At 42.6% G+C, this 15,840-nt stretch overlaps 1 protein-coding gene across 1 annotated transcript; it reads right to left on the bottom strand.

The window, feature by feature from the left end:
- Nucleotides 1-335: 335 nt before the first annotated feature.
- LOC146174966 (kunitz-type protease inhibitor 3-like) lies at nt 336-15,498 on the bottom strand. Its single transcript, XM_084583338.1, has 3 exons — nt 15,361-15,498; nt 7,645-7,701; nt 336-556 (listed from the first exon to the last, which is right to left on the bottom strand). The coding sequence occupies exons 1-3, from the start codon at nt 15,437-15,439 to the stop codon at nt 363-365; spliced, it is 330 nt and encodes a 109-aa protein (XP_084439464.1). The 5' UTR covers nt 15,440-15,498; the 3' UTR covers nt 336-362.
- Nucleotides 15,499-15,840: the final 342 nt, after the last annotated feature.

Consider the following 15,840-nt stretch of genomic DNA (forward strand, 5'->3'; position numbering starts at 1 on the left):
ATGTACTGAATATCTTAGAGCTGTTGCTGGTACACTATACTGCACTACAATATCCTCAAAATAATCTTTGTTTTTAAGAAATGAAGGGCAGCAGCTCTTGTTTTGGTTTGGCTAATATTATAGTAAATACTTACTCTTTAGAGTACAATATCCGCAAAAATTAACACAAGGCGAAGGAAAATAATTGGCTTAAAAGAATGGCTAAATGAAGTATATGTTTTTCACTAATAAATTCCTCCGAGGTTCCGGGGTATTTGTGAGCGCACAGAGGTAAGTCTATCCCGTAAACTGTTTCATAAAAAGATTTTCTTTATTATTATTTAACTGACGCAGACATTGAATAAACGAAAGTTCCAACTTTTTTAATCCGAATCATATTCATACATTTTGTCCACATTGCATGCTGCAAGACACTGCTCAGGTGTTTCGAAGTTGTTGCAATTGCCACCCTGCTGGTGCCATTCGAACTGTTCGCAGCTTCCAGTTCGGTTGTTGTAGTACCAGCGCTCTAGTCGTATGCGGTTCCTGGTGCCGCTCACTTCAGGACAAGTGCACACTGCAGAACAAAATGTAGACAGAAGGTAATTTTACAGTAGCACATGCTAAGCATTGCCGCATATTCCAGTGATAATGTAGCACGAACACCTGCTATGATCTCTTGAGACAGCATCGTGTCGTTTCAAGCAGACAAAAAATTACCAAACTCGCTACCAAAATAGCGTCAGCGTTCATTTTTAAGGCATTTATATAGAATATTTAAAATAGCTTGTCAATCTACTCAACGATTAGTGCGTTGCGTGTCATAGCGACTATACATTATATATATGTGGCTGATCACGATACGAGATCCTGATATGAGCTTCATCTCTTCGGAGGCCATACTCTGCATATTTAGAAACGTAAACATTGCATGCGGACTTCCGTATTGCCTTCTAGCAGAGTTGGTTTTAAAGCGCATTTAAGTGAAAGCAAAAAAGGAAAAAGTCGCGACCGATTATTGTGGTTACGTTTTTGAAGTCAAAATGCGAACTTTGAACAAAGATTTCTACAAATCTAGAGTCTGAGTGCAGTTTTTTTTTAATCCTTGTGTATATAATACTAAAATATGTTCGTCAATCTAGTAAACAATTTGTATGTTGGATATCATAGCTATTATATATTTCTGTGCCTGATTTGTAAAAGAGATCTTTGTAGGATGTTAATCACTGCTGAAGGCCTACACTGCAAATAGAGAAATGGAAACGTAGGGCCCGGGCTTCCGTATTCTCGTCTAGCATAGTTGATTATGGAGCTTGTTCATGTGAAAGAAAGTAAGGAAAAGGTAGACACCTATTAATGTGCTTGTTTCAGGAGTAAAAATGAAAACTTCAGCACTAACCATGCCACCTAAAAGTTACATAGTATATCATACGGCCTTGAAGTTACTAGGTGCATTTCGAGGGAAGCAGAAACTGTTTCAACACTCTCTATCAGTTTTTAGGTTAGGAGTAAGGATTTATTGCCCGGAGGACCAACTACGAAAAATCAGCTGTGTCCACTTGCGACTCCAGCACGAGCCGCTTTTTCTTCATCCTCATCCTCCTTTGCCTCTTCTTCTGGGCGTCACACTTCTTCCTATGCAGTCGCAGCTCGCTGGCTGACTTAAACAGCGTCGCGTCATCGTTAGTGCTTTAACGAACAACGTGGGCGACTTCCCTTTTCGCAAAGCGATGGCCGCTAGTGGTGAGGCGAGCAATTCGATAACTAAGGTCGCTAAACTGGGCAAGGACTCCAAATGATTCATCGTAGTGGCAGCGTAGCATTTGTGACCGACCGTACTTCGCGATTGGCCATCCAACAAGCCCAAATCTTCAAGCTTGTAAGTAAAGTGACGGTGATGGGAATTGTGCCAAGCTTTTGAGCAATCCTGAGAGGGTAAGATGCGAAGGCAGGCAAGCCGGCGGGTTTCGGAAAACAGGTTTTCTCGGCTACCGAGGGATCTTCATCACTACAGCGGAAAACGTGAAGATTCTGTCCAAGGTATATCATCGGTGGCGAGCGTAGAGTAGAAAGAATGGGCGCAAGCCATGACCGCGGTATTAAAAGAGTAGCTAATTAACAGTAGGACGCGGTTCCAGTTTTTGCGATCTATATCGATGTAAATAGAGAGCATGTTAGTGCGTTCAGTTAAACTGTTGGTTGGACATTATAAAGCGATGAATGGGGAACGAGAAAGAATTGGTAGACATATAAAAGCTAATCATTAAGCATGAAGTGAACGAAATAAGGAGGTACAACATAGAGAAAATTGAGCATGCTGTGAGGAACGGCAGAAACCTTAAAGCAATGAAGATGAAATTTGGCATAGGCAAAAGTCACATGTATGCGCAAAGGGACAAGACGGGCGATGTCTTCACGATTGTGGAGAAGATCTTCAAAGTAGCCGAGGAGTTTTATACTGATCTCTACAGTAACCAAAGAAGTCAGGACAACCATGAGATAGACGATAGGGAAATGCAGTTAGACGTTTTGCCCGTGACGAAGCACGAAGTTAAGAAAGCATTAGAAACTATGAAAAGGGGGGAAACAGCTGGAGAGGATCAGGTAACTATATATTTATTGAAGGACGAGGAGGATATCGCCCTACAATAACTCTCCCCTCACCCCCCACCCCCTCTGTAAACGCACTACGTGGTGTAATTGACGGTATCGGAACCATGGAAGAAAGCAAACATTATCCTAATTCATAAGAAAGGGGACGCTAAGGACTTTAACAATTACACACAAGTCAGCTTACTGTCTGTTACATATAAGGTATTTACTAAGGTAATCGCTAATAGAATCAGGGCAACCCTACACAGCAAAAAATAAAATGATCAAGCAGCTATTTGGAAAGGGTACTCTACTATCGATCATATTCATACCATCAACCCGGTGATAGAATAATGCTCGGAATATAAACGGCCCTATATATAGCGTTCATTGATTGAGAAAAACATTTGACCCAGTAGAAACATCTGCAGCCATGCAGGCATTTCGAAATTAGGGTGTAGCAGTGCCGTACGTGAAAGTGCTTGGAAGATAAAGTGGCCGCACAGCGACTATAGTTCTGCATAAATAAAATAACAAAATTCCTATAAAGAAAGGTGTTAGCAACGAGACACGATCTCCGTAGTACTCTTCAGAGCTTGCTTAGAAGAAGTGTTCAGACACTTGAAATGGGAGCAGTTAGGGATAAGGGTAGATGGAAAATACCTCACTAGTCTATGATTTGCCGCCGCCATTGCCTTGCTATGTATCTCAGGGGATGAATTGCAAATAATGATTCGCGACTTAGACAGGAACAGTAGAAAGGTAGGCTTGAAATTAATACGCAAAAGACTAAGGTAATGTTCAACAGCATCGGGAAGGAACAGCGGTTTACGTTAGGTAGCGAGGCACTGGAAGTAGCAGGAGAATATTTCTACTTAGGACAGGTAGTAACGGCAGCTTCGGACCATGGAAGGTAAAACACAAGAAGAATAAAATTGGGATGGAGCGCATTTTATAAGCACTCGCTTATTATGAGTAGCAGCTTACCGGTATCGCTGAAGAGGAAGGGAAATAATCATGGTAGAAAAAAATTACCGACGATTACGTTACTTCCTAATGCGAAATTTGAGCGCAGCAAATAAAAGCTGTTTCACCTTTCCGATAGATTGAGGCAAAGAAATCGAGCAACACATGTATGCACTATCACAGAATTTTTTTTTATTTTTCACACGTATTCCTTTAACAAAGAACGGCAGCGGCAATTTCGGCTCGGGCGGTGCACATATACAGATCCGCCACCACCGATCTGGCTCTCTGATTGCACCGCACATGGGTTGCATTGGAGGAGGAGCGAAGAAAGGAATTAAGTTCGAGCCGGCGCTTTGACAACCGGAGACTCGCAGGAAGAGGGGGGAGGGGGGCGGCGTGTACACCCAGCGGCAAACGATGGGGGAGAAGCGCGCGCAGCAAGCGGACAACGCGATAAAGGGAGGAGGGAAGAGATAGCAGCGACTGACTGATGCTGCTGACGCCGATAGTGAGTCAACCCTAGCTGCGGAGTTGGTTTCAGGGACAACGCCGCCGATGCCGACGCAAACATTATGATACCCTCGCTTCCGCAGCGCCAAGAACCAGGTCTAGCCGTGGGAAGGTGGTCACGTATTCGTCGACGTGCCGGGGCCTACGTGAAATAACCGGCGCGTCGGCAACTGAAGAGCACCCTATCCGCCACACAGGAACAGGGGGGGGGGGGGACCCTCCCCTTCTCTTTCTGCATGGCGGCGACGGTGTTCTATGCAGTCACGTTATCTTGACTCTCTAGCGGCGTCAGCGGCATCCAGCGGTATCAGTCGGTCGCTGCTAGCGCTGGGGGGATGAAAGGGGGGCGGACCTGGTTGCGAGGCCGACGACGACTCCGACGCGAAACACAGGAATGGACGCCAAAAAGCTGCGCTCTAAAAATTCTGCAGGAGACGGAACAAGAAAATAGACAACACGAGCGCCGACTAACAACTGAATGTATTCAGAACGTGAGCGTATGAATCCACTGAGGGAGGTATGCGCAGGAAGGAAAAAAAAAAGACGATGAAGGGACACAACGTCGTTCAATGCGTCATTCTAAAATGTTAACCTGAAAAAAAAAATATACCAGGAAAATCTTTAAAACTTTGATCATTGCCCGCAAAGGCGCTTCATGAGCCGGCATATCTTAGGTTTCGTTGTCATGCTACGAGCTAATCTACCTTAACTGTTAATGATGAGCATGGCATTTTTTTCGTGTTGACGTCGCGCGCTTCTTCTTTTTCCTTCCAACGATATGTCGCTCAGTGTATTCATCGCTCACGCTTTGTATACATTCATGTTAGTCGGCGCTCGTGCTATCTATTTACTTGTCCCGTCTCTTGCGCAATTTTCTTGTACCATGATTAGTCACAAACTGTCCCAGTAGCACACTTCAAAGAAAGTATATAATAGTTGCGTCTTACCTGACATATAGGGCATAAACGTGGAGGCTGACAAAGAGGGTTGTACTTACGTTGAGGACAACGCAAAGGGCTATGGAACGTAAAATGGTAGGAGTAACATTAAAAAATAGGAAGCGAGCAGAGTGAGTCAGAGAAATAACTCAAATTACTGACATTTTATGGACATCAAGAAGAAATGGGCATGGGCAGGATATAAAGTGCGAAGAGAGGATAGCCGTTGTTTGCTTAGGGTAAAAAACTGGATTCCAAGGGAAGAAAAGCGTAGCAGCGTACGGGAGAAAATTAGGAGGACGGATGAGGTTGAGAAGTTCGCAAGTGTCAAGCAGATGCATTTAGCACAACACCGGGTAACTGGAGGAACATGGGAGATACCTTCGCCCTGCAATGGGTACAGCCAGGCTGAGCTGATGATGACAAATGGCGAAAGTGGAAAACACATAAACGTATCATCTCTTCCACGGCGTCAGCAGCAAAATGGCGACCGCGGCCGTTAATGATACCTCTTGGTGGTTCATGGCGGAGACCTATCGCCCTTAATATGTAGGAGACTTTACAGGCATTAGCCCCGGGTATGGCTGCTGTCTCACGCTATTGAGTGAGGTTGTCCACGCAAACAATGCTCCAACGGTTCTCATTACGGGATAGTGGAAGGAGGACCAGACCCAACGAGATCAATGTCCACTAGCTGAAATGGTGCACGGGTTGGTGTCAAGCGTAGATCTGACTGTCGCCACACTTTTAGGACGTTTTTATCCCTGACACTGGATGCAACTGGCGACGTACCGCTCAGTAGTTCTCATTTTCGGCCACTAAAAGGGCTTCTGGCTGGGCACGGTGGAGCTTTTTCGCTGGGTGGCTTCGGCTCAACCAACCAACCAAGATAAAGCGGGGGCCAGTAAAGGAATAGTTTTTCTTGCAGAGCAGGCGATCCCGAACAGAACATTGGTTGGAACCTAATCGAACTTGTGCGGCTGTGAATAGGTTCCAAGGTCGGGTCCTTTTACTGGTCTTCGATATACGTGGGGATGTTATGATTGCCGGTAACATGAACGAGGCGCAGTTCTCGAAACCAGCGGCGTCAGATTCCGTCGTAGGAATGGCCAGGCGCAAAATACCGTTGCGGCAGCGTGCTTACGACCAGTTTTGTACGGGGCTGTCAAGTAATAACTCTTGTAACCGCGGAGCCTAGCGTGTACGGCGGCCGCAATATTGATGAAACCCACACTGCGCTTTGTTGGAGTTTCCTTGAATCAAGACCGGTGCCTTCTTCTTGTTACGGTGAAAGGCTTACTTGGCTAATGAATGGAGGGCAAAGACGCGTCGATAGCAAGTGGCTGGCCGGTTGAGACAGCAAATATGTAGCCAGCCTTTTTCTAGGCCACGGAAGTGGAGAGTGGAACTACGGCATGAGCGAGACTTTGCGCAGTGGGCCTTGTCAGAAGAGGATGGGTAGAGAATTCGCCATCAGAAAACCTGAAGGTATACTGGCGGGATCGTGTGACAGAAAGTCTATGCTGAGATGGATTGCAATAACAACACCAGCCGTCGGTAAGAATCCTGCATCGCAGTATCCATCGAGGACACACTTTGACATCAGTGTCGACTAATAAATATCCCAAAAAGCTGAACTTATTTTCACCAGTTAATGGGGATTAGGTGCAACATATGGTATTGGCAATTTTAAATTGAATTGCTTTTATTTATGAACTTACTTTATAATAAATTTCGCTTTTATAAACGCCTATGCATAATGGTGATAATAAAGTCAAAAACACTTGTATTGCAATCTAAACACCTTACTAAATGTCAGATCCAAGGCACTGTATTTTTCTTCGAAACCACATTTAAGCCCTGCAGCCTAAGGTTGAATTACTGCAGAAAAAGGTTGTTGATATGTGCAATTGTGAGAAAGAAGCGAGGTGTGAACAATAAATGCATTATACCTCGAACGCATATGACGTATTTGTGACCAAATTAGACTCCTACAATTGATGCCTGAAAGCCTGGTTGAGGAAGATGCTGCATGGTTTACCTGCCATCAGAGGGACGTTTAACCCTGGCAAAAAATTCAGAATTTTTCACGTGAAATCCTACCATAAGACCCCACATTATTTACCGTATATGTGAGCAAAACGGCAAAAATTACAGCATTATTATTAAAGCAAGGCCCAATGTGAAGTCTAGAATTCTAGTGAAAGTGAAGTCTAGCATGATAGCATAGTAGAGCCGGTTGGCAACGAAGGCCGAATACACTGCGCAAAAATATTGCGCTTAATATTATTAGAATACACCACGTCACAATACTAAACGCCAATACTTTGGCTCCACTCCTTATCGAGGTCGCGTTTCATACAGAGGCTTCAGTAATGGTCTGAGTGTTCCAGAGTTGGTACAAATTTTCTCATACCACCAGTTTACAGTTCATTTTTTATTCTGCCAGGCTTAAATCAGCAACACAGAAAAACATCTTTACTACTGAATGGTTGTTTACGCAAAAAAAAAATGATGCCACGCGAAATGTAGCACAGTGCCTAATATTTCGTTGAACAATTAAAATTAAGACAATTTGAAATTACATTTATTACTAAATTAGTGAATATTTCGCATTTTCAGTTAACACCTATAAGGTAGAGGAGAGAGCGCTCACTTTCAGGGTAGCGGCACATCACAGTTGGAGACTGCCCGCGAGCGTAGTATCCACATTCTGCATAAAGAGGGAAACGCATTGTGTTTACTATCCACAGCTGTCATCAGCATCGATCAAAAATAAAGAAACATGTGCGCTAAATTTCTTATTTTCAATAATACCAAGCATCACCTCATTTGGTCTTTTTTTATATAAACTTTCGGGTGATGTTTCTTCTTGCTTACCACATTTCGCAACAGTTCTAGCTCACTGTGCTGTTTTGCGGAGGCGAATTGTGCCATCGCACTCACAAAGCACAGTTGAATACAGACTACGCGTTAAGCTCTCTGAGCTTGTGGCGAAGATGTAGGGAGGCCGGAAGAACAAAATTAAGTTTAGGGGCACGAGCCACAAAACTAAAATGGCCAAAGAAATCTTATCTTAAAAGGTATTGAAAATCAGGGCTCTACGAAACTTATTTACTCGAACCGTGGGCTAACAAAAAAACAACAACAAAGTGATAATGAACACGGTGAAGAAACAGCGCACACAGGGATAGCAAGGACATAAAGGAAACACCACAGGCGCTTTGTGCGCCTCAGTGCGCGCTGTTCTTTCATCATGAATCTTCCCCAACTAGCCCACACACCTGCCTTTGAATGAAGGGCAAGAGGCCTAATTAACGCCCAATTTCAGTGGTCTCTGAATACTGAAAGGTTTTGAATGGGTTGTACAGCAAAGACAATTGACATAAAGTGCATTGTTTTTATTGCAAACATCTGGGATTACATTATTTTCAACAACCCTGGAAATAAACTTATTCGGATGAACAAAGAAAAGTATTGGCAAAACGAAATGAGAGCCCTTCGGACGGACCTGCAGGTTATATGCTTACTAATTCCGCATTTTGTTTCTAACCGTGACGCATAATACTGGTGGTTCAAGAACTGCTTTAAAATAGAGTTTTTTTAATCTGATTGTTTACAGCTGAAGAAAACTTCGGCGTTATTTTCATTGTGTCTCTTCTGGTATCTCTGAGTGTTATGAGCGTCCTTTTGTTGTTTTTTTTGTTTTCAACCGGCCATTATATACACCTGCCAGTGTCTCGAGACAAGACCGCCATGATGTAATACCTCATATTCGGGGCCTTTGAGGCATTATGTATACATGCCATACTATTACATGGTAATAGAACACAATGTAAATGCCATTTGAATAGCTGTGACAAGCTTGCTAGAGGGCTATGCTAGTCTGTTTTTGTAAAAAGTTTTGAATAAAATTCACCATTTAGATTTATAATGTCCAGCTTTCCGCACTTCGAGAAAAAAAAAAACCTTGTGCTATTAGTAATAAACATTTTGTGTCTTAATACAGTTACTGTCCCACTATTCACCGGAGAAACCCGAGTTTCTAAAAAGCTCAACAAACGGGTCCTTATAATTATAATAGAATGAGCCCTTCCTGTTTCTTTTCAACAGAAAGAAAAAAACTCTTTTAAAGCTGCTCGATGAGTAGGGCTAGAGTGCATTGTTTGAGAAAAATCGCATGTAGAGGGGATCATCTTGAATCCTCAAAAAGTGCTTTATTCTTATACTTAGCGTTTGTAACATCTATTCATCATCATCAGCCTGACTATACTGCAGGGCGAAGGCCTCTCCCATATTTCTCCACTTAATCCGGTTCTGTGCTAGCTGCATCCACTTGACCCCCGCGGACTTCTTAACCTCATCCACTCACCTAACTTTCTGTCGCCCCCTGCTACGCTTTCCTTCTCCTGGAATCCAGTTTGTTACCCTAAGCGACCATCGGTTATCCTGTCTTCGCCCTACATGTCCTGCCCATGTCCATTTCTTCTTCTTAATTTCCACTAGAATGTCGGTAACTTGAGTTATTTCTTTGACCCACTCTGCACGCTTCCTATCTCTTGATGTTACCCCTAATATTTTTCCTTCCATAGCCCTCTAGGTTGTCCTCAACTTAAGTTGAACTCTCTTGGTTAGCCTCCACGTTTCAGCCCCATAGGTGAGTACAGGTAAGATGCAACTGTTGTATACTTTCCTCTTGAGCGTTACCGGTAAACTGCTAGTAAATAATCTGTGAGTGCTTGCCAAATACGCTCCATCACAATCATATTCTTTTTGGTATTTCCTTTTCATGGTCCGGATCTGCGGTTACTACCTGTTCTAAGTAGGAATAATCGCCTACTACTTCCAGTACTTCGCTACCTAATGTAAGCTGCTGTTCCTTCCCGAGGCTGTTGAACATTACCTTAGTCTTCTGCATATTGATTTTCAAGCCTACCTTTCTACTTTTCCCGTCTAGGTCATCAATCATTATTTGCAGTTCATCCCCTGAGCTGCTTAGCAAGGCAATTTTATCAGCAAATCGCAGATTACTGAAGTATTCTCCATCTACCCTTATCCATCTGCTCCCATTCCAAGTCTCGGAATACCTCCTCTAAGCAAGCTGTGAATAGTACTGGGGAGATTGCGTCTCTTTGCCTAACACCTTCTTTTATGGGAATTTGGTTACTTTCTTTATGCAGAACTATGGTTGCTGTGCAGCCACTATATATATCTTCCAGCACTTTCACGTATGGCTCGTCTACCCCTGATTTCGCAATGCCTGCATCACCGCCGTTGTTTCAACTGAGTCAAATGCTTTTTCGTAATCAGTGAATGCTATGTATAAAGGCTGATTATATTCCGAGCATTTTTCTATCACCTGATTGATTGTATGGATATGATCGATAGTAGAGTACCGTTTCCGAACACCTGCTTGATCCTTTGCTTGATCGCAGTCTAAGGTTGCCCTGATTCTATTAGCGACTACCTTAGTAAATACCTTATACGTAACAGACAGTAAGCTGATTGGTCTGTAATTTTTTAGGACCTTAGAGTCCCCTTTCTTATGAACGAGGATAATGTTTGCATTCCTCCATGGTTCCGGTACCGTCGTTGACACCAGGCACTACGCATACAGTGTGGCCAGTTTCTCTAGCACGATATCCCCCCCCCCCCTCCCCGTCCTTTAGCAAATCTGTAGTTATCTGATCCTCTCCAGCTGATTTCCCTCTTTTCATAGTTTTGTAATGCTTTCTTGACCTCGTCCTTCGTCACTGGTGGAACGACTGACTGTTTTTCCCTGCCGCCAATCTCGTTACGATCCTGACTACTTTGGCTGCTGTAGAGATCTGTATAGAACTCCTCGGCTACTTTGACTATCTTTTCTATATTAGTGATGACGTTGCCCGCCTTGTCCCTTATCGCATACATATGGTTTTTGCCTATGCCCAATTTCTTCTTTACCGCTTTTACGCTTCCCCCGTTCTTTACAGCATGTTTAATTTTCTCCATATTATACTTCCTTATATCAGCCACCTTGCGCTTATTGATTAGCTTTGATATATTGGCAAATTTGATCTGTTCTGTTCGATTGGAAGCTTTCATACTCTGGCGTATCTTAATCAAATCTTTCGTCTCTTTAGACAGCTTTCTGGTATCCTCTCTAACTATCCTACCGCCTACTTCTACCGCAAACTCAGTAATGGTATCTCTGAAATTATTGTTCATGGCTTCTAGGGTAATGTCGCCATCCTCGCAATCCTCGGTTAGAGCTGAATTCTGTATCTATTATGTAGCGAGATTCTGAATTCTTCTGCCCTCCCCCTCACCGCAAATTTGTTGATGGGTTTCTTTCTTACTAATCTGTTGTGTTCCTTCCTCAGATTTAGGCTAATTCGGGACCTCACCATCCTGTGGTCACAGCATCGCACTTTCCCGATTACCTCTAAATCTTGCACAATGGCGGGGGTTGAACACATTATGAAATCAATTTCATCTTTAGTCTCGCCGTTAGGACTTTTCCATGTCCATTTCCGGTTCTTCCGTTTACTGAAGAAGGTATTCGTGATTCTTAAGTTATTGCGCTCTGCAAACTCACCTAGTAACTCCCCCTTGTTATTCCTAGAACCGATGCCATAGTCACCTACTGCCTGGTCTCCTGCCTGCTTTTTTCCTACCTTGGCATTGAAGTCGCCCATTAGTACAGTATACTGCGTCTTTATTTTTCGCATTACCGATTCTACATCTTCGTAGAAGCTTTCAACTGCCTGGTCATCATAAGTTCATGTAGGTGCATAGGCCTGTACAATCTTCAGTTTATACCGCTTATTAAGCCTAATCACGATGACTGCCACCCTCTCATTATTACTATAAAATTCATCTATATTAGCCGCTATATACTTATTGACAAGGACACCTACTCCTAGTCGTCGCCTGTCTGGTAAGCCTCGATAACACAGTAGATGCCCATCCTTCAGTACAGTATATGCCTCCTTCGACCTCCTAACGTCACTAAGCCCTATGACATCCCATTTCATCCCTTGTAGTTACTCTAACAGCACTGCTAAGATAGCTTCACTAGCTGGGGTTCTAACGTTAAACGTTGCCAGGCTCAGTTTCCAATGTCGGCCTGTCCAGCGGAGCCAGAAGTTCTTAGCACCCCCTGCTGCGTCACAGGTCTGACCGCCGCTGTGGTTAGTTGTTCCGCAGCCGCTGGTGACTGATTGCTGGGGTTTTATGGAGCTTATCATGAGAGGTTGTAGTCAATTACTGCACCAGGGTGGCCAAATCCTGTCTGGTGAGGGCGTGCGTTGCCGGAGGTGTTCACCGGCATCAGGTCGCGCCCCAAACCTGTTTATGCATTTCCATCGACACGCGGATTTTTTTTTTTAAATACGGTGGAGAATTGCGCGGCACCGGGATTTGAACCCCGGTCTTCTTGCATGCGAGGTGGATGTTCTACCGCTGCGCTGTGCAAAATCGCCTCGTACACAAAATGAACGAAGATCTGAGAAAGACTGTCGGAGGCCGAAACGAATCCGGGGAGCACATATTAAGTGCCTGAAGATGCAGCTTTAAACGGGTACCAGTTTTTCGGTACCCTTGATGTCATCCAATGGCAATGAGAGCATATATAGGCCCATTACGGGCCGCAGTGGATTGAGTTTTCGATATTAGCAAAATACTTCCTGAAGTCAACGCTACCCGCAGCTAGAACAGTGCATAAACCAGTTTGGCGCACTCCGATGCATGTCTAATATTGTAACGTCATGCGTTATTTCCGCAAATAAATCACAGTTCACTAACATTTCTGTCCTAAAGTATATGATGATATGTCAACATCGGAGATGCTTCTGCAAACAAAGATTGTGCAGTGTGTTTGTCGTCGTTGCCTCGGAATAGTAATAAAACACTACACGAAACACTGGCCTCCATCGTATTTTTGAAGTGGTCGTAACATGCAGTTGTCAGTATATGGATACAAGACAGCCTCAGGAGCAAAAACAAAGTATCGCAACAAAGATTAGTTGTAAAATATTGTGCACAAAAATTCATGATGGGACATCACTTGCCTACAACTTGGTTCACAGAGCACAGACATTATACTACAAAGCAGCAATCAGGGCATGCTTCAAAACAGCAGCGTTCTTCAAAAAATCGCAAGGTAAAGCCATCTATGGCTGTTTTATACCACAATATTCGGTAGTTGTTGTACAGTTGTCTAATCCTACGCTTGGTTCCAAACACAAGCTGTTGTGTTGAACTCCTCTGTTTTTTCTAGTATTAATTTTTGGTAAACTTATTCTTACGTGTGACCAGGATTGTCTCAGAGTCACGAATTTCTACGAAAATCGTTTGATTGAGCCTTGCTCCTATGGCTAACAATTCAGCCCATTTTAAATCGGGCGAAATAGTAATACCTTCATTATTATTTACGAAAAGGTGCACTCTGTTTCTCTTGGCAAGGGCTAATCTCTTAACATACTTCGTTCTCTATATTTGCACGTTGGATATACTAAATACTGGCTTTTGCGCCTTCTTCGCGAGATCAGCGATAGGACTAGCTGCCGTTTTTACGCAAGACAAACTTCCTTCTTGTGATTGATTTATAAAAAGAACCCTTCAAGTCCAGTCCAGCTGCTTCACTTTACACCAACCTATGCAAAAATGATTTCTGGCTCTAAAACTTTGTTTAGAACAAAATAAATATTATTCATCTTTAAAGTAAATACATTTAGAATTCTAATTTATTCTTTCTTACGTTTACAAGAATATCAATCCATCACGTTCATTGCCCACTCCCAATGAACTCTGTTCTTGCTTCCTACCATATTTCACCAAATGCACCTATACGTTTCCATTCAACTAATATATGCGCATAAAGAGATCAAATTGCAAGATTTTGTGCCGTTCTCATTTTACATTGTTAACATAAATCTCTCATCTGCTTTCCATTTGAGGACGAAATGGAAACAAATTATTCACAGGCATCCTGGCGGACCTGCTAAGTTCTATTCTTAACTTCGTATTATTTTACTGTCATCATACGAGACAGAAGTCTTCGATGACTATCTCTATTATCTTACTAATATCTATTTTCCGATACCTTTTGAACAATTCACACTTTTCCTGAACAGGTAGATATTTTATTTCCTCAGCGGTCATAATTTTTGTAATCTCTTATGGTTTTTCGAATATGCGCTATTCATGAATAGAATTCATCTCAAGAATAAATTGGTAAGGAAAACTTAGAAGTTAACAATTCTTGCCAAGGCGTACTCTGTTACGTTTACTCCAATCCTTCTTCATCTTGATATCTCTATAGGTCATCAGGACCAGGAATAAATCAGTTTGTGAGTCAACAACTTGATTTCTATTTTTCGTTTTCTCTGACCAATTTGAATTGATCCATTTCTTGCTCTACATTCTGCGTGAAGGGTATACCATATGCAATAATATCATATCATCAGAGCATAGAAAAACATTTTCGCGTGTTTTGTCCACATCGGAGATCATGTGCGGCTTCATTCAACTTTTGTGAGCAAGCGTCTGGCTCTCACTAATCAACATTTTATTGAGAGAGCGGTTTTTTTATGAAGTACTTTAATATCTTAGGACATTAAATAACTGACTGATTGTAAGGAACCAGCTTAGTGCGCAATACGCAGAAATATATGTGTCGTCTTTGCCGCTTTCAGTTTCCGGTTTCTTTTCCCCTGTACCGGTAACCAGAAATCATATAGGGCAGCGAACAACGATTCCCATGTGTTATATTTTGGGGCTGAGATAGCTGAATTGCTTACATTTCGCTCGCTTTTCACAGCTTGACGCAGTACCATGCTCTGGCACATTATATTGTTCAGTGCTATCCGGGCAGAACCTCAACGGGCGTTCTAGTTCGATAACCACGTAAAAAAATAATCTCTATGATACGGAACAAAATGGAGGCTATTTTTCATTAAGCTGAGTTCTCAACTTTACAGTGAACCTATTAAATTAAAAGTTCATGAATTAATCACTCTTAGATCAAGCCTAAACGCTGAAGTAACAAACCATTTTTAAGAATAACGGTGGCTGAGACAACATTTATTAAATTGATACCTTACGGTGCATGAGGCAACTCATACCTCCATCAATATAATTCTCTGGGTAAAGGTAATATAAATAATCACCAGGTGTCAGCCGGTTTATTCTTGTCGGAGGGGTGGTGTTCGACAAAAAGTTTGAATGGTAGCAATATATTTTCATAACAATCTGTTAAAGCAGAGAGAGTTGTACTCTACATTCTTCGAGTAAATTCATGGCTTGATGCAATTAATTTATTTGGCAGCCTTTAATGCGGAGTTATAATTTTGTGCAGCAATTTCGGTAAAATTTATACGAAACAACTTACCTTCATCTGCCCTTTCTGCCACAGCCAGTGTCCAGAGCACAAGAAACATAACAGCCAAGCAAGCTACCTTTGCGAACATGGTTACTGAGCCAAGCACACGACTCTGCAAATGAAGGGTTTTAGAAAGCTTTATATTGTGTTCACGTCTTCCCAATGCAATAAAAAAGAAAGAAAAGGCAAGATGTCTGTTTCATGTGTTCAAACTGCAAAATCTACGTACATCGCAAGACATTTCTTGAATTAGCGGTAGTTTCTTTGAAAATTACGTGCTTTGCCTTTATGCTTAACCGCAATTAAGAAATACCATTTCCATTCTGTTCATTACAGTTCTGCCTCAAAGAAACAAAATTGTAGTGTGCACCTCTGTTTGACGTCAGCGGTCATCTCGTTAGCTAGTGAATGCGACCGCTTATCGCAAAAAAATGTTTTTTCCTGACGTGCGCACTTGCTAAACGTAGACCGAAAAGGGCAGTTTAATGT

Source organism: Amblyomma maculatum, chromosome 11 (genome assembly GCF_055883805.1).
Source record: "Amblyomma maculatum isolate TAMU_Amacu chromosome 11, ASM5588380v1, whole genome shotgun sequence".
Classification (NCBI taxonomy): Eukaryota; Metazoa; Arthropoda; class Arachnida; order Ixodida; family Ixodidae; genus Amblyomma; species Amblyomma maculatum.

Coding starts and splice junctions, on each gene's coding strand:
- LOC146174966 (XM_084583338.1), bottom strand. CDS start 15,439: ATGTTCGCAAAGGTAGCTTGCTTGGCTGTTATGTTTCTTGTGCTCTGG. Junction 7,702..15,360: donor GGCAGAAAGGGCAGATGAAG/GTAAGTTGTTTC, acceptor CTCTTTATGCAG/AATGTGGATACTACGCTCGC. Junction 557..7,644: donor GATGTGCCGCTACCCTGAAA/GTGAGCGCTCTC, acceptor TTTGTTCTGCAG/TGTGCACTTGTCCTGAAGTG.